This window comes from Carcharodon carcharias, chromosome 8 (genome assembly GCF_017639515.1).
Source record: "Carcharodon carcharias isolate sCarCar2 chromosome 8, sCarCar2.pri, whole genome shotgun sequence".
NCBI classification, from domain to species: Eukaryota; Metazoa; Chordata; class Chondrichthyes; order Lamniformes; family Lamnidae; genus Carcharodon; species Carcharodon carcharias.
The window spans coordinates 147,962,035-147,989,407 of NC_054474.1; the positions used below are offsets into that span (position 1 = coordinate 147,962,035).

A 27,373-nucleotide genomic window follows, 5' to 3' on the forward strand; every position below is an offset into this window, starting at 1 on the left:
AGAAATGGTCTTGTTTGATTCAGTCTACCTGGGGATCATAGTGGTCAGGACCAGGGACTGAGACTGATATTCCTCTCCACAGCCCAGGTCATTTACAGCTTCTCCTAACGGTCGAGCCAGTACTGTAGAGATAAACTCAGTACAGGCCAGGAATTGAACCGGGAACCTTGCAGGTCTTTCACAGCCAGCATCATCCAGGAGGCAGAGTATTTACCCACTGAACAATCAAGGAAAGATCCTAATGCACAGATTTCTCTGCTGCCCAGTAAATGCCTTGGGAGCAGAAACCCTGGTTGATTTTACCCCTCAAATCAAAGGGCACTGTAGAGCCCTGATGCTGTCCTCGTTGAAGGCAGATGACTCAGAACCTGGGATCTTTCTCATCCGAGCAACTCGAATCAGATCACTGGGCCCCACAGGTGAATTTCTTTGCCAAAAGATGTGAGCAGGTGGCCCACAGACCATATCCACAACAGCATGAGTGTGGCGATGGAACTGACCATCAAATGATACATCATTTGTTGCAGCGCACAGTCATCCAGGGACAGCAGGCAAGGGATTTCCTTGACACCAGATTCCAAAAAGGAACCAAAAAATCCAGCTCATGTATATTCTGATTGACCACCTGAAGCTCTGCTGAATGCTTAGGGGCTGTGAACTTTCAGGGTACTAGGTGGAAATGGTAATGAGAATTCCTGCTCCAGATCACCATCCAGTGCAGGAGTGCCAGAGGTGGAATTGAGCTACAATTCTTTCCATGGTTGCATTGCTGACTAATACTCACTTTCTGAGCTCGCATACAAGTTTGGCCACCTTGAGGGGGAAATATGGGCGTGTATTCCAATATGAAACGGGGAGAGTCGCTTTTGGAATGAAGTAGGGGAGGGGAAAAGGATGGTGAATTTCTGAGCTCAGTGTGCACTGCAGCAGTATGAAATACTCACTGCTTTCTACAGCCAGCATCATATACAACAGGAGTGAGGCAAGACGCAGAGCAGAGCTCTTGCTATACTGCCCTGTTTATCAACATAGAAATCATTTTACATCTTGAGCTTCACTCTCTGCCACCAGCCACCAGCACTTTCTGCAACAGTCTATTTGTACACCTTACTTCACTCTTTAAAGCTGAGCAGATAGCTCTTTATTGGCAGGTTCAGGGCAGGATCTGGAGCCTGGCTACAGAGTATGAGCCCAATCTGCTGTCCCGCAATTCAGGAACACTCACTCTTGGTGTATGGAATGAAGTTTCCAACTCTCATCTTTTGCACCAGCTCAGTCAGCATGTGGTCCTCTTCCTCAGTCCATTCTTTCTTTCTCAGTTCTTTATTATGCTCCTGGTACTTCTGAAGACACATGAAAGCAGTACGGCTTGTCTATAGTGGGAATGAGAGAGAGAAATAAATAAATAAAAGACTATCAGATTCTTAAGTCGCTTCTTCTCAAATGGCGCTGAGCTCGTTTATTTTGTGGTCATTTCACTCATTCACACAACCTTCTGAATGCCAGCCATGGCTCAGTGACTCTTCGGACCTACTTCAAGATTTACTGACAGAGAGCAGAACTGCTGATGGTCTTTTGGACGGTGTCAAACTGAGGCTCAGCTGCCTTAGTTGGATGTAAAGAATCTCAAGCCACTAGTGGCCAGAGCACAGAGCTCCCAGTTTCCAAAATCTGTCTCGGCCAGCACAAAAGGAAAATGACATTTTTAATGGTCATTCATTCACTCCTTTCCTTTTATTTGGGTCTTACTGCCTGCATCACAGTGACTACACTTCAAGATAACTCCTTAAAAGCTCTGGGGTATTTCAAAAAGTTATGAGAAGGCTTAAAGAAAGGCAAGTCTTTCTTCCCTTCCTTCCCTGGGTAACACATTCTATCCCAGCTGAAAGGTTGATCTTTAAATGGCAGCTGGATGCACAGACAGTCTTTCTTCCTTTTATTCAGAAACTCGAACCTCATTGCAATGCCTAGGCAATTTCAGACCACAAGAGTTCAACCCCATTTAAATCCTGACTCTGAGTCTGATCCTGGGCAAGGTTTGTTTGGCCCGGGGGGGGGGGGGTGGTGGTGGTGGTGGTGGTGGTGGTGGTGGAGATGGTGGAGATGGTGGCGGCATCAGAGTGCCAGCAACTCTTTATTTTTAAAACACACCCACTGGTGGGAAGTTACAGTAGGCAACACCCTCAGTCTCAGGGTCAAGGCGTAGTCTGTTTACTGACATGCTTCAATAATCAAAGACCGGTCAATGAATAGATTGACTGGAACCAGATAGATTTTCACAGGCAGGTAAGTGAGTGAAGGAAGGTACAAACACATACAGTGGTGAAAATTCAAGTACTGATGAAATAGGGAATAAAATTAGGGTTAAGGACCAAGGTTGGAGGGTGTAAATGGAGTCAGCCGTGATCTAATTCAATGGCCAAACCCTGTCCCTGAAACCCAGCAGGATTTAAGATGGCAATTGCTGCTCGTCGTTTCCTAGGGAAGTGGATGAAGTTCAGTTTTGAGGCCTCCCACTGTTGAATTGCCCTACCAATACACACAGGAGACCCGCACACTGAGAAGCCACTGTTTGCCTGGTGCGGAAGCCAACCCCAGGAGGAGGAAAACCATCTCTGTACCTGCAGCTCACTCGCAATCCACTCCCAGTCCACACAGCCATTCTGCTCTGCGATCGCAATCAGCTTCTCCACCTCGTCGTCGCTCCACTTTGTTTTGTTGATGCTCGGGTGCTCGGAGTTTTGCCAGAGGTTTTTAATATCTTCAGCTTTGCGACTCCCATCAAACTGCAATCACAAATGAGCATTCTGTCACCACTGTGTAAAAGACAGTGCTGCACACAAGGGTGCCAGACATGTAGAGCAGACAAGCTGGAGGGGAGGACAGCTTTTACAACATCTTTAATGCTCCTCCACAAGACTTCAAAAGGTTCTCAAGCGTTCACCCACCACGAGGGGAGTTAGTAGGCATGTGTATTCCTGCTGTCTCAGACCAGGAGGTGCCAGCTTCAGTCCCTGGTCTGGATGGAATTAATTTCAGCACAACTGGCCAAAGACAAGGGGGAAATCAGCCAGGGTTTTCCCTCTCTTGATGGATACCCAGTGCCCTCTGCTCGATTGGCACTTGTATGGGCATCAGGCAAAAATAGGTTTGAAGGCTTAACTTTTGGCAGATGGTAGCATCCTGGTAATTTTTCATGGGATGTGGGCGCCGCTGGCTAAGCCAGCACTTATTGTGCCCTTCTTCAGAGGGCATTTAAGAGTCAACCACATTGCAGTGGGTCTGGAGTCACATGTAGGCCTGGCCAGATAAGAATGGCAGATCTCCTTCCCTAAAGGACATTAGTGAACCGGGTGGGTTTTTATGACAATCAACAATGGTTTCATGGTCATCATCAGACTTTTACTGAATTCAAATTTCACCATCTGCTGTGGTGGGATTCAAACCTCAGAGCATTACCCTGGGTCTCTAGAATACTAGTTCAGTGACAATACCACTACGTCACCGCCTCCCCATCATTAATATTATTACTGGGCTAGTAATCCAGAAGCCTGGGCCAATGCTTTGGAGACACAAATTCAAATCCCATCACAGCAGCTGGGAGAAATTTAAATTCAATTAATTAATAAATCTGGAATAAAATGTCTCATTAGTAATGATCATGAAATTACTGGATTGTTATATGAACCAGATGGGTACCCTAGAGAAGAGGCAATGTGCTGCCTTTACCTGGTCTGACTCCAGGCCCACAGCAACGTGGTTGACTCTTAACTGCTCCGTGAAATGACCAATCAAGCCGTTCAGTTGTATTCAACAAGGCAGGTGGCTCATCACCACCTCCTCAAAGTCAATTAGGGATCGGCAATAAATGCTGGCTCAGCCAGCGATGCCCACATCCCAAGAATGAGTAAGTTTAAAAAAAAAACTCCTAAATTGAAAGAATAGTCAGTCAATATGTGCTGTCCAGTCTGAAGACTGGAAGGTACAGAGGGTTGTCAATGCCTGTCAAACGGTTCTATCCAAAGCCACTATGTTCATGTTCAGTAGGAGGTTGTCGGGGGGGGGGGGGGGGGGGGGAGAGAGAATGGGAAGGTACAGAGGAGGGAGGAAAATAATGGGGAAAGAAAAAACCCTTAAAACTAAACATTAAATCTGAACACACTTACATCGATATTGGCAATCTTTATCCAGTCGTGGTCGTCAAACCTATTTCCCAACAACTGCCGCTGCGTCATCTGGCTATAAGAAAGTTAAGGAGTAACACTCTTTTATAAAGCACAGCTAGAATTGCTAGCAACACTCAAACTCAGCCAGCTGCGAGTACTCATTGCCATTTTCATGTTTCAAATCTGTGAAACACTTAGGTCACCCCTTGTTGATAACTGTACTCTCAGTTGCCTTAATTAAACACAACAGTGTAAAATGAGAGCAAAAAAGCACAACGCTGAACTCTCTGCAGATCTGGTAGTCCTTCAAAACACAACATAGAATGACGGCTTTAATACATCATGATTCAGCTAAGGAACAAATTCAGTAGACAGCTCCACTGTTGTACCAGCTGGCATGGTACAGGATGTAACTTCTACACAAGATGGAAATTTCTCACGCTGTTGGGTTATTGCTGCCAGGCTTAAAGCACATTCAGGAGCACCATTCCCTCCAACCTTTTGACACAGGTTTCGTTAACACAGCCGTTCAGTGGGTTTGAATCCTGCATGTTCTAATTTGAACAGAGTGGTCTGCTGAATCCCAGAATGGTTACAGCACAGGAGGCCATTTAGCCCATCATCCCAAAGGAGCAATTTACCTTGTTCCACTCCCTGGCCTTCTCTGCGTAACTCTAAACATTCTTCCTTTTTGGATACTAATCCAATTCCCTCTTAAAAGCCCCGATGGAACCTGCCTCCACCACACTCAGGCAGTGCATTCCAGATGCCAACCACTCGCTGCATGAGAAGGTTTCTCCTTATGGCTCTGTTGCTTCTTTGCCAATTACCTCATATCTGTGCCCTCTTGTTCTTGATCCTTCCACCAGTAGGAAATGTTTTTCCCCAGCGACTCTGACCAGACCCCTTCATGAATTTATAGACCACTACAAATCTCCCCTCACTAGGTCAAGCCTAAATATGACTCCAGTCCACAACTGTTAACGGCCTTGCCACAATCCAATGCCTTCACAGTGATCTGCAGATAGGGGAAATAAATGTGTTGGTGTCCACATTCTGGAAAGCAAATTCATCTACCAACAAAGGCAACATTTGTCATTTTACTTGCTAAATCTCTAGCTTGTGACCCCCTCCCCTCTGGCTCTGATATGAAACTCACCCCCAAATGGTAATTCTGTATTATTTTTCTTTTCCTTCTTCTTTGCTGCATTTGTTATTTTATCTTTATGGATTAGGTTATGTTTATTTTCAATGGTGGGAAAGGTTGAAGAGGACCAGCAATCAGCTACAAATAGTATAAATAATACTGGCCTAAAGAAACCTCCTGTAAATATGATTAAGATAATTGGAATGCGTGGAAATAAAACTGCCTGGTTTGATTTAACAAGACACCATAATTAATTCTGCTTAAGTCAAGCAAGGTTTAGTAAATTCAATATTATAATTCCCTTCATAGTCCTTATAGCTTTATAAATTGAATGTATATAAGAGAGAGACTCTTACACAGGGAATGAATACTCCTTCCGTCCCACGGTAATAATTATCAATCCAGGCAGTCAAATGATATAGCCTGAAGATCAATGAATTAATTCAAAGCCATTAATTTATCAAACTGTGGCCAGTTGTTCAATTAAAGGTTTGTTGACACTGAGGGGAGGGGGAATTGGAGGGTGACCCTGGAATGGATATAGAAGATTTCCTCTTTTCTTTTTATGTATTTAATGACCTATCAAAATTATAGCAATGCATATCTTTGAAATGAGAGATTTTGGAAATGTGATTGTTAGCTACAGGTGGCCATCAATAGACATCCTGCTTTCCTAACCCCCTTCACCTTGGGATGATCTGTTGTTGTGATGGTTTGGTGAGTTATAAAACCTAAAGTCCAAAATGGGATCCAGGGGGAAGCCTGGTGAGTTGGACAGGGCCAGTGTGATACTGAACCATGCAGATCTGGAAAGTATTAGGTTTATGCCCCAGGGCTGTATTGATTTACCTAATCTTAGTTGAGGGAGAAGATGTGGGCACTACCATTAGCGTCGGTAGCATTAATTATGCTGGAGAAAAATCAGTCAGGGTTGGTGTTTCCGATCATGGTGCCACTGACTCCTGGAAGAGGTTGCATGTGTGTGGATTTTGGATGGAAACAGCATCAGCCTTGGTCTGTGATGCCCATCACAGTTAAATAACCTCAGCAACATTCACCGTGTTGATTCTCACATGAAGGATGAAGAATTGTAGTGAAATACTGAAGAGTGTCCATCACCCTTTAACCATACCCCAGTAACAGAAGGAGGCATGAAAACCTGGGTCCTTGTCTTTGCCTTCTGGAATTCCCTCGCTAATCATTCCACATCTCTGTTCACCCCCTGTCCATCTTTAACCCCTTTCTCAAAATCCATCCTTCAGCCAGACTTTATAGTCACTTCTCCCACCCGCCCCCAAGGCTGCAGGTTTCCACCCAGCACATGGCTCAAAATTCTTCAAAGAGGAGCAATTTTCCTATGTTCAAGGCTGTAAATAAATGCAAGTTGTAATAAATGCACTGTTTATCCAAACAGTGCTCAAACTCCAAACCTTATTACCCCACCTGTGTGTAACACTCGTGTAATCCCACCAAATCAGGCATATGACCAAAGCTAGATGTGGAACTCAATGTACGCATTTGTGGAAACTCAAGATCCGAAGATGATGCCTTTTGTTTGTCGTGAAACTCACCCATAGATGGCAATTCTAGTACCATATTGTTTCATTACCAGAACACAATAGTCATTTAAATAATTGAATATCTTATATCTGCACACAAATCAAAGTTTCCATTATTACCTCCTTCCCATAACTGCCTTTGCAAACATAGGGTCAAGGGGCCTGCTCCAATTCCTATCAGACAAGGCTGATCTGTAACTCAATTCCATTTACTCGACATTGTTCCATTTCTGTGGACAGAATCCTACAAAAATCTATCCAAGTCAGTCTTGATAATTGACCCTAGCGTCCACAGTCTGCATTTTTCCATTGGCCAAAAACTGGCTTTGCAGGTAGTTTGCCTCAGTTAATATGAAAGGGGGGCAGGTGGGAAATCATCATTAGCAATCAGGAGGATTACTCATGAAGACACATGCAACACTGCTCTCCTAACTTAAATTAAGAAAAAAGGCACATTATGGAACACCCTGTCTCCCACCTCTGATAAATTAAATACTGTGCTGCCCCTCACTGGGAGGATTGAGTCCCATTCCACTCAAAAAGCTGCACATGTTGCCCTCATAAGGGAAGTTGAAAGCTGTTAGAGCCTGGTTTGCTGGATGACACCCTCTGCTGGCTGATGGGTGACACTGATGCTCAGTATAAACAGAACATGTTAAGATGGGTAACAGAAACAGCAAGGTAAAAATGAACATATTTTAAAACACGAGACAACATTTTTTAATGAGCTTTCAAAGTGGGTCACCCACACACACACACCCCATCATCTTCAGATAGGGAGAAGGGAAGACAGAGCTTGGTGTTAATTACACGAGCTGCCAGGTCCAGTGATGGTGGATGGTACAGATCCCACAGCATTATTAGAAGAGCAGGGAGATCTCCCAGGGTCCTGGGCAACATCCTGTCCTCAACCAACACCAGGGCTGATCACTCATCTTACCGCTGCATTCACAAAATAGCAAGCTTTTCTTTGAGCAGGAGGTCACTGAAAAGTAACATCACAAATGCTAGAAATCACAAACAAAAAATGCTGAGAGTGAGTATCAACATTGGAAAGGGGGACCAACACCCTAGTTGGACGTTGATGAACTCCCTGGTTATTTCAGGTAAAAAGAACTGACGCGCACACACAATGCTACTTTTACTCACAAACACGTGCACAGTGTCAGTGAATCAGAGAAGCTTTCTTACTGACCCACAAGGGTAATGCCCTACAAAAATGAAGAGTGTGGATCGGTTGGTGAGGAGACAATTACTGCTCAATTAGATACTCTTCTAAAAATGCCTGTTGGCAGGAAGGTTATCTCACTTGATGTTGTCCATTTCTCGCTCTGTTTCACCAATCTGCTTCTCCAAGGTATTTTTCTCCGTTTCCTGGCGGGACAGTTCCATCTTCTTGTTCAGGTATTCAAGCCTAGGAGTGGAAAGGGAAAATAACAGGAAATGTCAAATAAGAATCATAGAATCACAGAATTGTTACAGTGCAGGAGGTGGCCATAAAGCCCATCGTGCCTGTATCAGCTCTCCGAAAGAGCAATTTATTTAGTGCCCTTCTCCCGCCTTCTCCCCATAACCTGCAAATTGTTCAATTTTTGAGTATCGCTGAGAAAAGAGACATGTCTAAGCTTTTCATCTTGCACTCATCAGGATAAACAGCTTAGACATGTCTCTTTTTTCAGCAATACTCAAGACTGTAGTCCAATTCTCTTTTGAATGCCTCGATTGAACCTGCCTCCACCACATTGTCAGGTAGTGTATTCTGGGACCTAACTGCTCGCTCTGTGAAAAAGTTCTTTCATATTATTTTTGCTTCTTTTGCAAATTACCTTAAGTTTGTGCCCTCTAGCTCTCAATCCTTTCGTGAGTGGGCTCAGTTTCTCCTTATCTACTCTATCCAGGCCCCTCTTGATTTTGAGGATCAAAATCAGTCTCAAGACTCGACCGCAATGCCTCCTACAGTTCGATAGCCCACTAACACGAGATGCTGTGACTGTATCCCAGCAGTGAAGGAGCACCTGGTGAGGAGCCAGTAGAAAATAATGGGGCGAGAGGAAGTTTGATGTGAAACTTGAGGAAATGGTGGGCAGGAAAAGACCAGTTGGTCCACTCATGGTGACTGGAACAGCCTGACCAGACATGCCAGCCCCATCTTACGCCCCTCCACAAGCCAGAGAAAAACTCTGGAAAACCACGGTCAAAAAGGGGAAAAACAAATGTAAAAAATTACAAACGAATATATGAACTGGAGCAGGGGTAAGCCAATTGACCCCTCGTGTCTGCTCCGCCATTCAAAAGATCACGGCTGATCTAATTTTAACCTTGACTTCACATTCCTGCTCATCCCCGATAACCTTTCACCCCCTTGCTTATCAAGAATCTATTTACTTCTGCCCTAAAGATATTCAAAGACTCTGCTTCAACCACCTTTTGAAGAAGAGAATTCCAACGTCTCACAATCTGCAGAAAAATTTTCTCCTCATCTCTGTCTTAAATGGATGACCCCTTATTTTTAAACAGTGATCCCTAGACCTAGATTCCCCCACAAGAGGAAACATCCTCTCCACATACACCTTGTCAACGCACCTCAGGATCTTAAAGGTTTCAATCAAGTCACCTCTTACTCTTCTAAACTCCAGCAGATATAAGTCTAACCTGTCCAACCTTTTCTCATTAGACTCCTCACCCATTCCAGGTATTAATCTAGTAAACCCTCTCTGAACTGCTTCCAATGCATTTACATCTCTCTTTTCTTCTTCAATCCCCTCAGTCAAATCAAAACCAGTCCAGGAGATCACACAGACCTAGTGTTCTCTATAGACACTGCTCTTCTATATGGTAGTAATATATGCAAGTCTTTTTTTGAGAGAGAGAGCAAAATAGACTATTTTTGTCTAAGCTTTCTGCCTTGCACTTATCAGGACAATTCACAAGTAAATATCAATGTCAGGGGAAACAACATATTTATACTGTATGAGGAGAGAATGTTGATTGGTTGGCAAGTGAACTCTAATTGATAGAGGTGTTGCCATGGAGAATGCACCAATCGGTGGAGACTGACAGTCAACTGCCAAGCATTGTTTGAAATATAAACCAGGCAGCTTGACTCTGGTCAAGACATTGCCCTGGAGAATGAACCAGTGAATGGCTATTACTTATTTTGTTTAGCTGAAACAAGTGCAACGTGTGTACACGTTCTCTGTCTGGTGCATTCTCCATGGCAATGCCTCTACCAGAGTCCACTTGCCAACCAATCAGCACTCTCTTATCATTCAGTATAAATTTGTTGTTTCCTCTGACATCGGTATTTTTTAAGCGAATTGTCCTGATGTGTACAAGACAAAAAGCAATACTCTTTTTCAGCAATACTCAAGTTCTCTACCACCAAACGACTACTTGCATATATAGTGTTTTTCATAACCACCAGACATCTCAAAGCGCTTTACACGAATGAAGGACTTTTTGAACTGCAGTCACTACTGTAATGTGAGAAATGCAGCAGCTAATACCTGCACAGCAAGATCCCACAATCAGCTCTGCAATAATAACATCTCTGCCCCATTCAGGAATTGGTCCAGGTTCCTCTGGAAGGCAGTGTTGGTATCCATCACACTAGCCACAGCACATTCTAGGGGCTCACTCATCTTTGAGGGGGGAGGAACCGCCCAACATCCAGTGCACTCCCACTTGAGTAGCTTAAACACACGGACCTTGGCCCTCCCTAGTCTGTTTAACTGAAATACTCTAGCAGCCGGAATGCAACTCAGCCATCTCATTATTTTATATCCTGCTAGCAGGTCACCTCAAAATCTAGGCTGTTCTACACTAACCTGTGTAAGTAAGGTTAAGATGGGGATCACACTTGTGCCTCTCCCCCAAGCCTTTCCCAAGGCCTGCGAACTAGCCACCATGGAGGATCATCAACTACTTATATTAAAAATAGCACCTTTAAACCTAGTAAAACATCCCAAGGTACTACACACAGGAGCAGAAATAGGGAGGAGGGGGCGAGGCCATGGAGGGATTTGCAAACAAGGAAATTTAAGATCAAGGCAAAGACAGAGGGGGCACCCATGCAGATCAGTGAGCATAGGGAGAAATGGGTGAATGGGACTCGGTGTGAGTTAGAATAAAGGGCTGCAAAATTTTGAAGGATGCCAGGTTTGCAAAGGCTGGATGGTGGGAGGCCAGCCAGGAGATATTTCCCAGGCACCATGTGAGTTAACACGAGTAAAGAGAGAACAGCAAGTAACTGGTCAGGAGATGGAGAGAAGGAGGAGAGGAGTATAACTTTGCATTGAGACATTGATGAAAACAGTGCACATCCGCACACATCTCCACAACCTCAAACACACATTGGCACCAAGTGAACATAGAACCTCAGATTTCACCCCTGCTTTACTAACTAGCAGATCATGAGGCACATGATAAATAAAAAGCGGGTTTACCTCAAGAGTTTGGGCTGCAGCAGCCGCTGTGTCGCGTCACTTGCAATTGAGAGCTTTAGTTTTTCCTTTTCGTTCTGCTTCCCTGTGAAAAGATAAAATATTGAACACCTCACCAGAAGGCAACACTGCATTTTGTGACTTATTGTTGTGGCCCTTGAATCTCATCAGTGATATCTCTTCCCCCGCTACCACCCCACTCCTGTACCCATCCCACTTCAGCAGAAACTGGGAGAGACAAAGAACTGATTAAACAGGACATCTCCTTCCAATCCACCTCCCATTCCCAGGGAGGGAGACGAGTGCAGCCATCGTCCATGTCTGCAGCTTTCCTTTTATGATCCAAAACAGTCCCAAGAATCATTATTCTATTCCTTCCACAACAAGGAAATGCTCTCACCAACAACTTGTTCAAATAAAAAGCTGGGAGCATCACAATTGACCGTGAAGCTGTCAATTTGTCGCACCAACTGAGGGAAGGACCTTCTCATGCTTTTGCCTCAGTTTCCACTCCACAACAACTTATATGGTGCCTTTAACATAGTAAAAGGTCCAAAGGTGCATCACAAAAATATGTGCAGACAAAACGTGACAGTGAACACCACAAGGAGATATTGGGACAGTTGACCGAAGCGTGGTCAAAAAAGGGAGGTTTTAAAGGAGCATCTTAAAGGAGGAGAAAGAGATGGAAAGGTTTAGGGAGGGAATTCAAGTATTGCTGCAAAAGAGACATGTCGAAGCTTTTCGTCTTGCACTCATCAGGACGCTTTGCAAGAATACCAATATAAGGAAAAGCAACAATTTATACTGAATGAGAAGAAAGTGCTGATTGTTGGCAAGTGGACTCTGATTGGTAGATGAGTTTCCATAGAGAATGCACCCGTGATGGTGACTGACAGTTAACTGCCAAACATTGCTTGAAATTTAAACCAGGCAGTTTGACCCTGATTGGTCAAGGCATTGTCCTGAGGACCGAGTCAGCGAATGGCTACCACTTATTTTGTTTAGCTGAAACAGACGCAATGTGTGTACATGTTCTTTCTGTCCGCAAAGGACAGGGCCCTGTGTATTAATATATGTAGCTTCCAGTACATGTAAATGCACCACATTGTAAGCCCAACTGACAATCTTAAATTGGTTGTCAGCGTACTTCTTAGCAGGCTGAAGATTATTTAGCAAATGTTGTCCAATTGCAAAATCACATCTAATGTTGGACAGTGTGTGTTGAGTTTTGCAAGCAAGGGCCAGTTGGCTATGGTCCGCCAGTCTTTGGGATGTACAGCCTACATGCCTAGCATCACAATGGCACTGAAATTCATATACCACATTACTCATTTGTGTGATAGGCAGAACGCTCGACAACAGCATCCTGTTAGTGGCGAATACCACTCGTGTTGCTGCTGCGTAGTAGCAGCGTGGAACAGCTAACTTCACCTGTTGCTCAAATTTTGAAATACCTTGCCCTTCCAGGGTAATCTGAGGTAGACTGGGTACTTTTCGGAGGCCAAAATGGCTGCCTTAAGAGGGAATTCCAGAGTTTAGGACCCAGGCAGCTAAGGCACAACCACCAATGGTGGAGAAATTAAAGATGAAAACAAGAGGGCAGAATTGGAGAAGACACCAATACTTACAACTCGTTATTAAAAACTCATCAAACCCTTTAATGCCTTGTGTAGCCTTTTCCTTTGTGTCCTGGTTTGCTGGTGGACCCTAATCAAAATGAGAGAGAGAAAAAGTAAGCAGAGATTTTAAACATTTATTATTAGAAAACCATTGCGATGTTAAGTCTCATTCTGATAATGATTGTTTGATAACTTGAGTGGCCTGCTTGCCCATCTTGAAGGAGAGTCAGCCAGGTAGAGTGGGACTGAAGTCACACACAAGCCAGACTGGGACAGGGTGGCAGGTTCCCTGTCCTCTCAGACGTGTGAAACAGTTGGGTTTCAAGAGCAAAGGGAACAGGGGTAGACCATACAGCCCCTCCAGTCTACTCTGCCTTTTAATGTGATCACAGCTGATCTACTATATCAGCTGCAACTTCCCACCTTGTCTCCATACATGACAAGCTTTTAGAATCAGTTTTCAGGTTCCAGCAACAATTCACTGAATCAGAGAAAGGGATTGCTTCTCCTCTTTTCTGAAAAAAGCTAAAATGTTAGAAAATGTAGATATCAGGAAATCTGCACATGCTCACCTCACTCCAGATGGGAGACATGACAGATCTGGTCCAATCCACCAAGCAGCTGACACAGCTGAAGCATCCAGCACCACAAACAAATATATACATTAATAAAGTTAAATTGTCAAGTCCAAAAATACTCACAAGGCCAGTGACTTTATCCTTGAAATATGGTTTCAGAAAGTGCCCCAGGTACAATGTGGCTGACTGGTTCTTGGATTTCGGTTTTTCTATCCCATTTCCAGCCAGGTCACACATGATTTCAGACTGCAGGAGAGAATGAGGACACTTATTCACTGCCAGGGCAGGGGCATTGATTGAATACGGTCACCGCGCCTCAGAAAGGATATAAAAAGGGTACAAAGATATGTCCAGCAGCTACAGACCAGTCAGTTTAACTGCGCTAAAAACATTTTTAGAAGCAATAATCTGGGACATAATTATTAATTCATCTGATTTTTTAAAGTTCAAAATCCATTCACGGGATGCAGGCTTCACTGGTTGAGGCAGCATTTATTGCCCATTGCTAATTGCCCTTGAGAAGGTGTTGGTGTGTTGTCTTCTTGAACCGCTGCAGTCCATGTGGTGTCAGTGCTGATGGGGAGTTAGTTCCAGGATTTTGATCCAGCGACAGTGAAGGAACTGCAATATATTTCCAAGTCAGGATGGTGAGTGACTTGAAGGGGGACTCCTAGGTGGTGGTGTTCCCATCTATCAGCTGCCCTTGTACTTCTAGATGGTAGAGGTCATGGGTTTGGAAGGTGCTGTCGAAGGAGCCTTGGTGAATTCCTGCAGTGCATCTTGTAGATGGTACACACTGCTGCTACTGTGCGTCAGTGGTGGAGTGAGTGAATGTTTTGGATGTGATGCCAATCAACTGGGCTGCTTTGTCCTGGATGGTGTCAAGCTTCTGGAGTGTTGTGGGAGCTGCACTCATCCAGGCAAGTGAGGAGTATTCCATCACACTCTGACCTGTTCCTTGTAGATGGAGGACAGGCTTTGGAGAGTCAGGGAGTGAGTTACCTGTTGCATGAGTCCTAGCCTCTGACCTGCTCTTGTAGCCACAGTATTTGTATGGCTAGTCCTGTTCAGTTTCTGGTCAATGGTAACCCCCAGGATGTTGATAGTGGGGGATTCAGTGATGGTAATGCCATTGAGCATCAAGGGGCGATGGTTGGATTCTCGCTTGTTGGAGGGGGTCATTGCTTGACACCCGAGTGGTGCGAATGTTACTTGTCAGCCCAAGCCTGGATATTGTCCAGGTCTTGCTGCATTTGGGCATGGACTGCTTCAGTAACTGAGAAGTCATGAATGGTACTGAATATTGTGCAATCATCAGTGAACATCTCCACTTCTGATCTCATGATGGAAGGTCGGTCATTGATGAAGCAGCTGAAGATGGTTGGACCGGGGACACTACCCTGAGGGACCCCTGAAGTGACATCCTGGAGCTGAGATGACTGACCTCCAACAACCACGACCATCTTCCTTTGTGCTAGATAGGACTCCAACCAGTGGGGAGTTTTCCCCAATTCCCATTGACTCCAGATTTGCTAGAGTTCCTTGACGCCACACTTGGTTGAATGTGGCCTTGATATCAACTGCAGTCACTCTCACCTCACCTCGGGAGTTCTGCTCTTTTGTCCATGTTTGAACCATGGCTGTATTGAGGTCAGGGGCTGAGTGGCCCTGACGGAACCCAAACTACATGTCAGTGAGCAGGTTGTTGCCAAACAAGTGCTGCTTGATAACACTGTTGATGACCCCTTCCATTACTTTACTGATGATCGAGTGTAGACTATGGGATGGTAAGTGGACAGGTTGGATTTTTCCTGCTTTTTGTGTACAGGACATATTTGGGCAATTTTCCACATAGCCAGATAGATACCAGTGTTGTAACTGTACTGGAACAGCTTGGATAGGGATGTGGCAAGTTCTGGAGCACAAGTCTTCAGTCCTATTGCTGGAATATTGCCAGGGCCCATTAAGGAAAGCCAGTATGGATTCATCAAGGGCAAAGTGCGTTGAACTAATTTGATTGATTTTTTTTATTGGTAACAGAGAGGATTGATGAGGGCTATCCAGTTGATGTGATGTACATGAACTTCCAGAAGGCAATTCATAAAGTGCCACATAATAGGCTTGTCAGCAAAATTAAAATCCGTGGAATAAAGGAGATGGTGAGTGGCAGCATGGATATGAAGTTGGCTGAATGACAGGAAACAGAATAGCTGTGAACAGTTGTTTTCTGGATTGGAGGATATAACATGGGGTTCCCCAGGGAACCACCACTTTTCTTGACCTATTTTAATGACCTAGAATTGAATATGCAGGAACTCAAAGGATGACAAAACTTGGAAGTTTGTGAAGTGGATAGTAACAGGTTTCAAGAGGGCAAAGGCAGGCTGCTAGCATGGACAGATGAAATTTGATGTAGAGAAGTGTGAAGTGATGCATTTTGGTAGAAAGAATGAGCAGAGGCAACATAAAATAGAGGGTACAATTCTAAAAGGGGTACAGGAATAGAGGGACCTTAGGGTATAGGAGCACAAATTGTTGAAAGTGGCAAGGTGGGTTGAAAATGCAGTTAATAAGAATACTGGGTTTTATAAATAGAGACGTAGAGTACAATAGCAAGGAAGTTATGATGATCCTTTATAAAGCACTAGTTTGATTTCAACTGGAGCAGCGTGTCCAATTCTGGGCACCAAGGATGTGAAGGCATTGGAGATGTTGCGGAAGAAATGGTTCCAGAGATGAGGGGCTTCAGTTACGCAGATAGATTTTACAAACTGGGGCTGTTTGCCTTAAAGAAAAGGAGGTTGAGGAGAAATGTTCAAAATCATGAAGGGTCAGGACAGAGTAGATAGCTAGAAGCTGTAGCCTTTGGTGGAGGGGTTGAGAACCAGAGGACAACTGATTAAGGTTACTGGCAAAAGAACCAAAGGTGACATGAGAGAAAACATGTTCTTTTTATGCAGCAAGTGGTTAGGATCTGGAATGCACTGCATGAGATTGCGGTAGAGGCAGATTCAATCATGGCTTTCAAAAGGGATTTGGATCATTATCTGAAGAGAAAAAAATTGCAGTGTTATGAGGAAAAGGCACGAGAGTGGAATTAGGCGAGTTGCTCTTCCAGTGAGCTACATGGGCATGATGGGCCAAACGGCCTCCTTTCTGTGCTGTAACCATTCTACAATTCTATTGGCCTTGAATGGGGAGCAACAAAGAATGACACTGGAGCTAAATGGGTTAAATTATATGAGGACCAGTTGCATAAACTAGGCTTGTATTACTGAATATTGAAGATTAAAAGGTAAATTAATCAAAGTGTCTCTAAATTAGAGAGAGAAACTAGCTCCTCTGGTTGGGGAGTTCAGAACAAGGGGGTAAAATCTTAAATCAAGGAGTGATATAGGAAGATATAAAAGCAAAGAACTGCAGATGCTGGAAATCCAAAACAAAAACAGAAACAGAAATACCTGGACAAACTCAGCAGGTCTGGCAGCATCGGCGGAGAAGAGCACAGCTGACGTTTCAAGTCTTCATGACCCTTCAACAGAACTAAGTAAAAATAGGAAAGGGGTGAAATATAAGCTGGTTTAAGGTGGGGGGTGGGGGGTTGTTGGGACAAGAAGGCAGTAATAGGTGGAGATAACCAAAAGATGTTACAGACAAAAGGACAAAGAGGTGTTGAAGGTGGTGATATTATCTAAAGGAATATGCTAATTAAGAGTAGAAAGCAGGATAGACAAGGTACAGATAGCTCAAGTGGGGTGGGGTGAAGGAATATTAAAAGGTAGAGATAAACAATGGGGAAATACATTTAAAAATAATGAAATAGGTGGGAAACGAAAAATCTATATAAATTATTGGAAAAAACAAAAAGGAGGGGGAAGAAACAGAAAGGAGGTGGGGATGGAGGAGGGAGTTCATGATCTAAAATTGATTAACTCAATATTCAGTCTGGAAGGCTGTAAAGTGCCTAGTCGGAAGATGAGGTGCGTTGAGCTTCACTGGAATAATGCAGCAAGCCAAGGACAGACATGTGGGCATGAGAGCAGGGTGGAGTGTTGAAATGGCAAGCAACAGGGAGGTCCGGGTAATGCTTGCGGACAGACCGAAGGTGTTCTGCAAAGCGGTCACCCAGTCCGTGTTTGGTCTCTCCAATGTAGAGAAAACCACGTTGGGAGCAACAAATGCAGTAGACTAAGTCGAGGGAAGTGAAGGGGCAGGTGTTACATCTTCTGTGGTTGCATGGGAAGGTGCCGTGGGAGGGGGTTGAGGAGAAGGGGGTGATGGAGGAGTGGACCAGGGTGTCACAGAGGGAACGATCCCTACGGAATGCCGACAGTGGGGGGGGGTGAAGGGAAGATGTGTTTGGTGGTGGCATCATGCTGGAGTTGGCGGAAATAGTGGAGGATGATCCTTTGAATGCAGAGGCTGGTGGGGTGATAAGTGAGGACAAGGGGGACCCTATCATGTTACTGGGAGGGAGGAGAAGGCGTGAGGGCAGATGCGCGGGAGATGGGCTGGACACGGTTGAGGGCCCTGTCAACCACCGCGGCTGGAAAACCTCGGTTAAGGAAGAAGGACATGTCAGAGGAACTGCTTTTGAAAGTGGCATCATCAGAACAGATGCGACAGAGGCGAAGGAACTGAGAGAATGGGATGGAGTCCTTACAGGAAGCGGGGTGTGAGGAGCTGTAGTCAAGGTAGATTTGGGAGTTGGTAGGCTTATAATGGATATTGGTGGACGTCTATCAACAGAAATTGTGACAGAGGTCAAGGAAGGGAAGGGAAGTGTCAGAGATGGACCATGGAAAATGATGGAGGGGTGGAGATTGGAAGCAAAATTAATACATTTTTCCAGGTCCCGACGAGAGCATGAAGCAGCACTGAAGTAATCATCGATGTACCGGAGAAAGAGAGTTGTGGGAGGGGGCCGGAGTAGGACTGGAACAAGGAATGTTCCACATACCCCATAAAGAGACAGGCATGGCTGGGGCCCATGCGGGTACCCATAGCCACACCTTTTACTTGGAGGAAGTAAGAGGAGTTAAGGGAGAAATTGCTCAGTGTGAGAACAAGTTCAGCCACAGGAGGAGAGTAGTGGTGGATGGGGATTGTTCAGGCCTCTGTTCAAGGAAGAAGCGAAGAGCCACCAGACCATCCTCGTGGGGGATGGAGGTGTAGAGGGATTGGACGTCCAAAATGCACTTCTTCACACAAAAAGGTGGTGGAAATCTCAAACTCTCACCCTCAAAAACCTGGAGCTGGAAATCTAATTCTAATCGAAACACAGGACAGGCTCAAAGGCTGAATAGCCTCCTCCTGTTCTTCACCACCAACCCTCCAGGTTTGTTCATTGTCAGTATAGGTAAATCTAGCAGTGATGAGGGATTGTAGACATCAGTGGCTCCCCTCTCAGTCCCTGCCCCACAGGCAGCCCAGGAGCAAACATTTCACATTGATTCCTCACTGGCAGCTCCAATAGAAAAAGAATGGGATTAATGCAGCAGCTCTACTCCCAAAGGACCCTGTCCCTCCCCAAAATCTCTCTCACTCACTTGTTGCTCCTTATTGTGGGTAAGCAGCAATTCGAGGTCCTGCAGTTTCTCCACAATCACCTCTTGGTAAACCAGGTTCATCTGCAGGCAGGTCTCAGGGTCCTCAGGGAGGTCGTCTCCCTCATCGTCTGTATTATTGTCTGGGAGCTGAGGTACCATCTCTCCGGTGAGAGCCTGCTCCTGAACACAAACCAAAAGTTACTCCTTCCATCTTCCTCTCTTTACATCTACATTTTCTTAAAATAATGGCTAGGAGAGCTCCTAGGGATGTTGCCCAGATGCTCCCCACACAGGAGGCATAATAAAGGATGTGATAACAGGGCACTGAGAAAATAATGGTAGGACTGGGCAGAGTCAACATGGGTTTATGAAAGGAAAAGCATGTATAAACAAACCTGTCAGAGTTTTTTTTGAGGGTGTAACTAGCAGAATAGATGAGGGGGAACCGGTGGATATGATATATTTAGATTTTTAGAAAGCTTTTGATAAGGTCCCACAGAAGAGGTTAGTAACCAAAATGAGAGCACACGGGATTGGGGGAATATACTGACATGGACTGAGTGCTGGTTAACGGACAGAAAACAGAGCAGAATTAAAATGGGTCATTTTCAGGTTGGCAGGCTGGGACTAGTGGGGTACCACAAGGATCAGTGCTTGAGCCCCAGCTGTTCACAATCTATATTAATGATTTAGGTGTGGGGATTAAATGTAATATTTCCAAGTTTGTAGAAGGTGGAAGTGAGAGTTGTGAGGGTGCAAAGACTCTTCCTTGTTCATGGGTCATTGAAGCAAGCAATTAGGAAGGTAAAGAGTATGTTGGCCTTCATTGCAAGAGGTTTTGAGTATAGGAGTAAAGAGGTCTTACTGCAGCTATACAGGGCCTTGGTAAGACTGCACCTGGAGTATGGTGCACAGTTTCTGTCTCCTTGTCTAAGGAAAGATATCCTTGCCTTAGAGGGAGTGCAACAAAGGCTCGCCAGATAAATCACTGGGATGGAAGGATTGTCCTATGAGGCAAGATTAACTAGTCTGGGCCTTTATTCTCTTGAGTTTGGAGGAATGGAGAGGTGATCTCATTGAAACATTCAAAATTCTTATAGGGCTCAACAGGACAGATACAGGAAGGATGTTTCCCCTGGCTGGAGGGTCTAGAACCAGAGGACAGTCTCAGAATAAGGAGCAGGCCATTTAGGGCTGCGACGAAGAGGAATTTGTTCACTCAGGGGGTGGTGAATCTTCGGAATTTTCTATCTCAGAGGGCTGTGGAGGGTCAGTCACTGAGGATATTCAAGACGGAGATGTATAGATTGCTGCATATTAAAAACATCAAGGGAAACAGAAATAGTGCAGGAAAATAGAAATAGTGCAGGAAAATGGTGTGGAAGTAGATCAGCCATGATCTCATTGAATGGTGGAGGTGGCTCAAGGGGCTGAATGGCTTACTCCTGCTCCTATTTCTTATGTCATCATATCAGCAGAAATGGGAACACAGAATTGGTGGTAATCTCATGACATGGGTCAGTAATTAGTGGGGAGGTTAAAAAACTTACATTTATAAAGCACCTTTCACAACCACAGGATGTCTCAAAACACTTTACATTCAATGAAGTGGTGACGTGTAGGCACTGTAGTAATGTAGGAGATAAGAGCGCAGGTATAAACGGAAGTCATTGATTGGAGGACGGTGCCAGGAATGTTCCCAAGGGACCTGGTACAGGGGCCTCAGTTTTTTTTGCTGTATATAATAACAACTGGATGTAGCTATAGATCCAACTGTGCAGCTGACACTAGATAGGAGACATTGTGCAGATCGCCATCCAGTGAACTCTGGTGGAAAGTGCATGTGGGACACAGGGAATTTTTTTCTAAATGACCCAGCTAGGAGGGAAGAATAAGCAAGTGAGAAAAGAGGGGTAACCTTTGCACTTCCAATATCTAGTTAACAAGCACTGGGAGGAAACACCTGGGCCTGAGGATGATCCAACTACACAACCTCTAACAGTCTTGTGAAAGCTGCATGAGAATGAAAGCTTGAGCATTAGCTGTACAGACCCATAGAAACCAATAACTTATAAAGAGAGATGAATTTCTGAGTGACCAATAGAAATAGCTGAATGACAAGATTTCATATTGAGACTTTTACTATCACAAGCAAATTAAAACCAACATAGTCCAGACATTAATTAACAGGCTACTAATACACCAAAATGTGCGTTTTGCATTAACTCACGTAACCAAAATTTTTTGTTCATTTATGTGATGTGGGCATGACTGGCTGAGCCAGCAGTTATTGCCCATCCCTGATTGCCCTTGAGAAGGTAGTGCTGAGCTGCTTTCTCGAACCGCTGCAGTCCATGTGGTGAAGGTACACCCAAAGTGCAGTTAGGGAGGGAGTGCCAGGATTTTGACCCAGTGATAGTGAAGGAACGGCGATATATCTCCAAGTCAGGATAGCAAATGGATTGGAGGGGAACTTCCAGGTGGTGGTGTTCCCATGTGTCTGCTGCCCTTGCCCTTCTAGATGGTAGTGGTCATGGGTTTGGAATGTGCTGCCTAAGGAAGCTTGGTGAGTTCCTGCAGTGCATCTTGTAGATGTACACACTGCTGCTACAGGTCGTTGGTGTTGGAGGGTGAGAATGTTTGTGGATGTGGTGCCAATCAAGTGGGCTTTGTCCTGGATGGTGTCAAGCTTCTGGAGTGTTGTGGGAGCTGCACTCATCCAGGCAAGTGGAGAGTATTCAATCACATTCCCGACTTGTGCCTTGTAGCTGGTGGACAGGTTTTGAGTCAGAAGGCGGGTTACTCGCCGCAGGATTCCTAGCTTCTGACCTGCTTGTAGCTATAGTATTTGTATGGCTAGTCCAGTTCAGTTTCTGGTCAATGGTAGCCCCCAAAATGTTGATAGTGGGGGACTCAGCGATAGTAATGCTATTGATTGTCAAGGGGCGATGGTTAGATTCTCTCTTGTTGGAGATGGTTATTGTCTGGCACGAATGTTACTTACCACTTGTCAACCGAAGCCTGGATATTGTCCAGGTCTTGCTGCATTTGGACATGGGTTGCTTCAGTGTCTGAGGAGTGGCGAATGGTGAATATTGTGCAATCATCTCAAACATCCACACTTATGACCTTGTGATAGAAGGAAGGCCACTGATGAAGCAGCTGAAGATGGTTGGTCCAAGGAACTCCTGCAGCGATGTCCTGGAACTGAGATGATTGACCTGCATCAAAGTTCTTAAAGCAGCTAGAGGATTTTGCATGACAGAAAAAATGAACTGCTTGCAAATAAACAGGCAGTGTTAAACTTGCATCTCTTGGAAAAGCAAGCTGAAGGATTAAATCAGAAACAAATTAAAAATAAAAATGATCCTGAATTTAAACAAGGTGAAGTGAATGCAATTGTTATGCGGGACAATTTGGTTGGCTGATGGAGATCTTCTTCCTTTGTTCTAATGGAGAGTTTTCCTCCCAATTCTTATTGACTCCAGTTTTGCTAGGGCTCCTTGATGCATACTCAGTCAAATGCTGCCTCGATGTCAAGGGCAGTCGCTCTTACCTCGGGAGTTCAACTCTTTTGTCCATGTTTGTGCCAAGGCCGTAATGAGGTCAGAAGCTGAGTGAACCTGCCGGAACCCAAACTAAGCATCAGTGAGCCGGTTATTGATAAGCAATTGCTACTTGATTGAACTATTGATGACCCCCTCCATCACTTTACTAATGATCAAGAGTAGGCTGGTGGACAGTAATTGGCCAGGTTGGATTTATCCTGCATTGTGTCAGGGCAATTTCCCACATTCTGGGTAGATGCCAATGTTGTAGCTGTACTGGAACAGCTTGGCTAGGGGCACGTCAAGTTCTATGCCTTATGAAACATTTTTAACTTTATGCCACACTTCTGGCAGCTATGTATCATTAATGATTACGCTACAAGTTCCTTCTAGCTTTCCAGCAGGCCAGACTGAATCTTCTAGTGTCCTTTGAAAATCATTCCACTCAGCCTGAGTGTTCCAGAACCATCTTCCACAGCAAGGCAGACTTCGACAAATTCTTTCCAAGTCACCACAGTCCTAATGATCAAAGATTCCAGAGATAGGAGGTTCTGTGGGACAGATTGAGAATCCCGGATGGTCTGTTGCCGCCCTGGTGCCAGGGTCCGCGATATCTCAGATTGAGTTCTCAGTATTCTCAGGAGGGAGGGTGAGCAGCCAGATGTCGTGGTCCATGTAGGGACCAATGATGTGGATAGGAAGGAGGAGGTCCTGCAAAGAGAGTTTAGGGAGTTAGGTGCTAAGTTAAAGGACAGGACCTCCTGGGTTATGATCTCAGGAGTGCTACCCGTGACATGTGCTAGTGAGGCTAGAAATAATGCAGCTAAATACGTGGCTAAGGAGATGGTGCAGGAGGGAGGGCTTCATGTTTTTGGACAATTGGGCTCTGTTCCAGGGAAGGTGGGACCTGTTCTGACGGGACGGTTTGCACCTGAACTGGAGGGGGACTAACATCCTCGCAGGTAGGTTTGCTAGTGCTGCTCCGGGGTGTTTAAACTAGGTTTGCAGGGGGAGGGGAACCAGAGTGTTAGAGCAGATAGTGAGGTGGAGGATCATAAAGGTCAAGTGAGGAATGCATGTATAGACAGAAATCAAGGGTCCGTACGTGATAGAAATGTTCTCAGGTGCATCTATTTCAATGCAAGGAGTATTGTCGGAAAGGCAGATGAGCTTAGGGCGTGGATTGGCACGTGGGATTACGACATTATTGCTATTAGTGAGACTTGGTTGCAGGTGGGGCAGGACTGGCAGCTCAATGTTCCGGGGTTTCATTGTTGCATACGTGATAGAGGGGGAGGGATGAAAGGGGGAGGAGTGTGATTACTAGTCAGGGAAAATATCACAGCTGTGCGTAAGCAGGACAGCCTGGAGGGCTCGTCTACAGAGGCCATATGGGTGGAGCTGAGGAATGGGAAAGGTGTGACCACACTAAGAGGATTGTATTATAGACCGCCCAAAAGTCAGAGAGAATTGGAGGAGCAAATCTGTAGAGAGATAGCAGACCAATGTAAGAAACAGAAAGTTGTGACAGTAGGAGATTTTAACTTTACACATATTGACTGAGATTCCCAATACTGTAAAAGGGCTGGATGGTTTGGAGTTTGTCAAATGTGTTCAGGAAAGTTTTCTAAATCAATATATAGAGGTACCAATGAGAGAGGATGCAATACTTGATCTCCTATTAGGGAACCAGACAGGTCAGGTGACAGAAGTATGTGTAGGCAAACATTTTGGGTCCAGTGACCACAATGTCATTAGTTTTAAGCTAATTATGGATAAGGACAGGTCTGGTCCACGAGTTGAGATTCTAAATTGGAGAAAGGCCAATTTTGTGGAAATGAGAAAGGATCTAGGAAGAGTGGATTGGCATAAGTTGTTTTCTGGCAAGGATGTGTTCAGTAAGTGAAAGGCATTCAAAGGCGAAATTTTGAGAGTGCAGAGTTTGGATTGGAGGCGTAGTGGACAGCGAGGAAGGCTTTCAAAGCTTGCAGAGAGATCTGGACCAACTGGAAAAATGGGCCAGAAAATGGCAGATGGAATTTAATGCGGAAAAGTGTGAGGTGTTGCATTTTGGAAGGTCAAACCAAGGTAGGACAAACACAGTAAATAGTAGGGCACTGAGGAGTGCGGAGGAACAAAAGGATCTGAGGGTTCAGATACATAGTTCCCTGAAAGTGGCGTCACAGGTAGACAAGGTTGTAAAGAAAGCTTTTGGCATACTGGCCTTCATAAATTAAAGTATTGAGTATAGGAGTTGGATGTTATGGTGAGGTTGTATAAGATATTGATGAGGCCAACTTTGGAGTATTGTGTGCAGTTCCGGTCGCCTAACTACAGGAAGGATATCAGTAAGATTGAGAGAGTGCAGAGAAGATTTACTAGGATGTTGCCAGGTCTTAAGGAGTTGAGTTACAGGGAAAGATTAAACAGGTTAGGACTTTATTCCTTGGAGCATAGAAGAATGAGGGGATATATAATAGAAATTTACAAAATTATGAGGGGTATAGACAGAGTAAATGTGAGTAGGCTTTTTCCACTTAGATTAGGAGAAATAAACATGAGAAGACATGGCTTTAGGGTTAAAGGGGAAAGGTTTAGGGGGAACTTCTTCACTCAGAGTGGTGAGTGTGTGGAACGAGCTACCATCTGACGTGGTAAATGCGGGCTCACTCTTAAGTTTTAAGAATAAATTAGATAGATACATGGATGGGAGGGGTCTGGAGGGTTATGAACTAGGTGCAGGTCAATGGGACTAGTGGAATAATATTTCAGCACAGACTAGAAGGGCCGAATGGTCTGTCTTATGTGCTGTAGTGTTCTATTTCCTGTATCTGACATCTTCAAAAAGGTATAGCCAGCTCTGGTAAAACTGTTTTCCCTGTTAAATGCTTTACTTCTGCTCCCTTCCATTAGAGGACAGTGAAGACCCATTCCTGACAATCCCAATTCTTTTCCTGCCTGTGTCTCAACAGGTGTTTTTTGTCTCTCCCTCTCTCTCCCAGTCTCCTCCAGCAGCTGTGCCAGGTGTGAAACCTGTCACTGGCTTTTCAGTGGTTTGGGCTTCTTTCTGCCCACCCCCCCAACCCCATGAAAACCAGATCATGTGCAGCCGTCTCCAGGCAGAGGTTTAGTATGACCACTATCCCGCCTCCCCCCACCATCCGAACAATCCGCTTCACCTTATGTTTTAAACTGTCTTCTTTAACTTAAGTGTCTTGTAAAGTCCTGCACTTGTAACATTTCCCCACTAAAACTGAAAAAAGTATTGCTGTAGTAGTGTTTTCCATACCACTACAACCTTGTAAATTTTAACAACTTACTAAGCACTGTACAGGTAACATTCTCTCCCTTTTGTCACATTTCACCATTAAACATTACATTGGCAACATATGGCTTAGCTGTATTAATCACCCAAATGAGACAATTAAGATTTAAAGTCCAGCTTTTGGAGAGTTTAAAAGAGTTCCAATTCTCTTTTACTACCACCACTTTTCTTTCAAAATGCACGTAATCTGTACAGTATTTCCATGTCTTCGGTTAAAAGATTGTACCAAGCTTTTGCATCAGCCATGTTGCTTTTTAAAAGCTATATTGGATTGTGTACAGTCTAGACCCTGGGATAGTATTACCGACGGTTTTACTATTTGTTTGGTCTGGTTAACTTTGCCAAGAACAATATCGCTGATTGTTGGAAACCCATCTGGCTGCTGGCTATTGGCAGCTGTGAACTGGAATCCCAAGAGAAATTCACTTTGTGTTTCTTACCCTCTGGATTCAGCAATTTGCTTTGATCTTCTTTAAAGCCAGATAATAAATTGTCACCAGGGTTTTCACTTTTAAAAACACACTCGAAACCAATTGGTTCAGTTTTTAACTCCTGATCCCAATTTTTTTCATGGCTGCATGTTTTTTAATGTCCAAGCCATTGAAGAAAGTCCCCACCAGTCAACCAAATTGTCCTGCACAACTGCATTCATTTCACCCTGTTTCAGGATTCAGGATCATTTTTATTTTTAATTTGTTTCTATGATTTAATCCTTCAGTTTTCTTTTCCAATAGACGCAGGTTTAACACTGCCTGCTTATATGCAAGCAGTTCATTTTTTCTGTCATGCAAAATCTTCTAGCTGCTTTAAGAACTTCATTGAGGTTATGTTCATATTCAACTCAAAACGTTAATGGTTTCCCTCTCCACAGATGCTGCCAGGCTGAGTATTTCAGGTTTCTGGCATCTGCAGTATTTTGCTTTCAATTCAACTTCAACAGTTCCTTAGGGTAGTGTCTTAGGCCCAACCATTCTCAGTTGCTTTGTCAATGACCTTCTTTCCATCATAAGGTGGGCATATTCGCTGATCCTTGCACAAAGTTCAGCACCATTCTCAACTCTTCAGATACAGAAGCAGTCCATGTCCATCTGCACCAAGACATGGACATCATTCAGGCTTGGACTGATTAAGTGGCAAGTAACATTTGCACCATACAGGTGGTAGGCAATGACCATCTCCAAGGAGAGAGAATCTAACCATTTCCTCTTGATATTCGATGGCATTACCATTGCTGAATCTCCCACTGTCGACATCCTGGGGTTACCACTGCTCAGAAACTGAACTGGACCAAACAAATAAATACTGTGGCTACATGAGCAGGTCAGAGGCTGGGAATTCTGTGGCGAATAACTCACCTCCTGATTCCCCAAAGCCTGTCCACCATCTACAAGATAGAAGTTAGGAGTGTGATAGAATACTCCACATACCTGGATGAGT

At 44.5% G+C, this 27,373-nt stretch overlaps 1 protein-coding gene across 5 annotated transcripts in view; it reads right to left on the minus strand.

Annotated features, from left to right (window-relative positions):
- Positions 1-27,373, minus strand: part of snapc4 (small nuclear RNA activating complex, polypeptide 4) — a 58,238-nt gene that overhangs the window by 19,990 nt on the left and 10,875 nt on the right. For 2 of the 5 annotated variants that reach the window (XM_041194055.1, XM_041194054.1), the window contains exons 3-10: positions 19,064-19,243; positions 13,638-13,760; positions 12,946-13,024; positions 11,318-11,399; positions 8,182-8,286; positions 4,167-4,239; positions 2,622-2,786; positions 1,226-1,373 (exon numbers count right to left, since the gene is read on the minus strand). In XM_041194055.1, the coding sequence (XP_041049989.1) occupies positions 1,226-1,373; positions 2,622-2,786; positions 4,167-4,239; positions 8,182-8,286; positions 11,318-11,399; positions 12,946-13,024; positions 13,638-13,760; positions 19,064-19,243 (955 nt within the window). Of the gene's footprint in view, positions 1-1,225; positions 1,374-2,621; positions 2,787-4,166; positions 4,240-8,143; positions 8,287-11,317; positions 11,400-12,945; positions 13,025-13,637; positions 13,761-19,063; positions 19,244-22,067; positions 22,271-27,373 lie in introns of those variants that run through there. The other 3 variants (XM_041194057.1, XM_041194056.1, XM_041194058.1) reach the window with 3 other exon arrangements.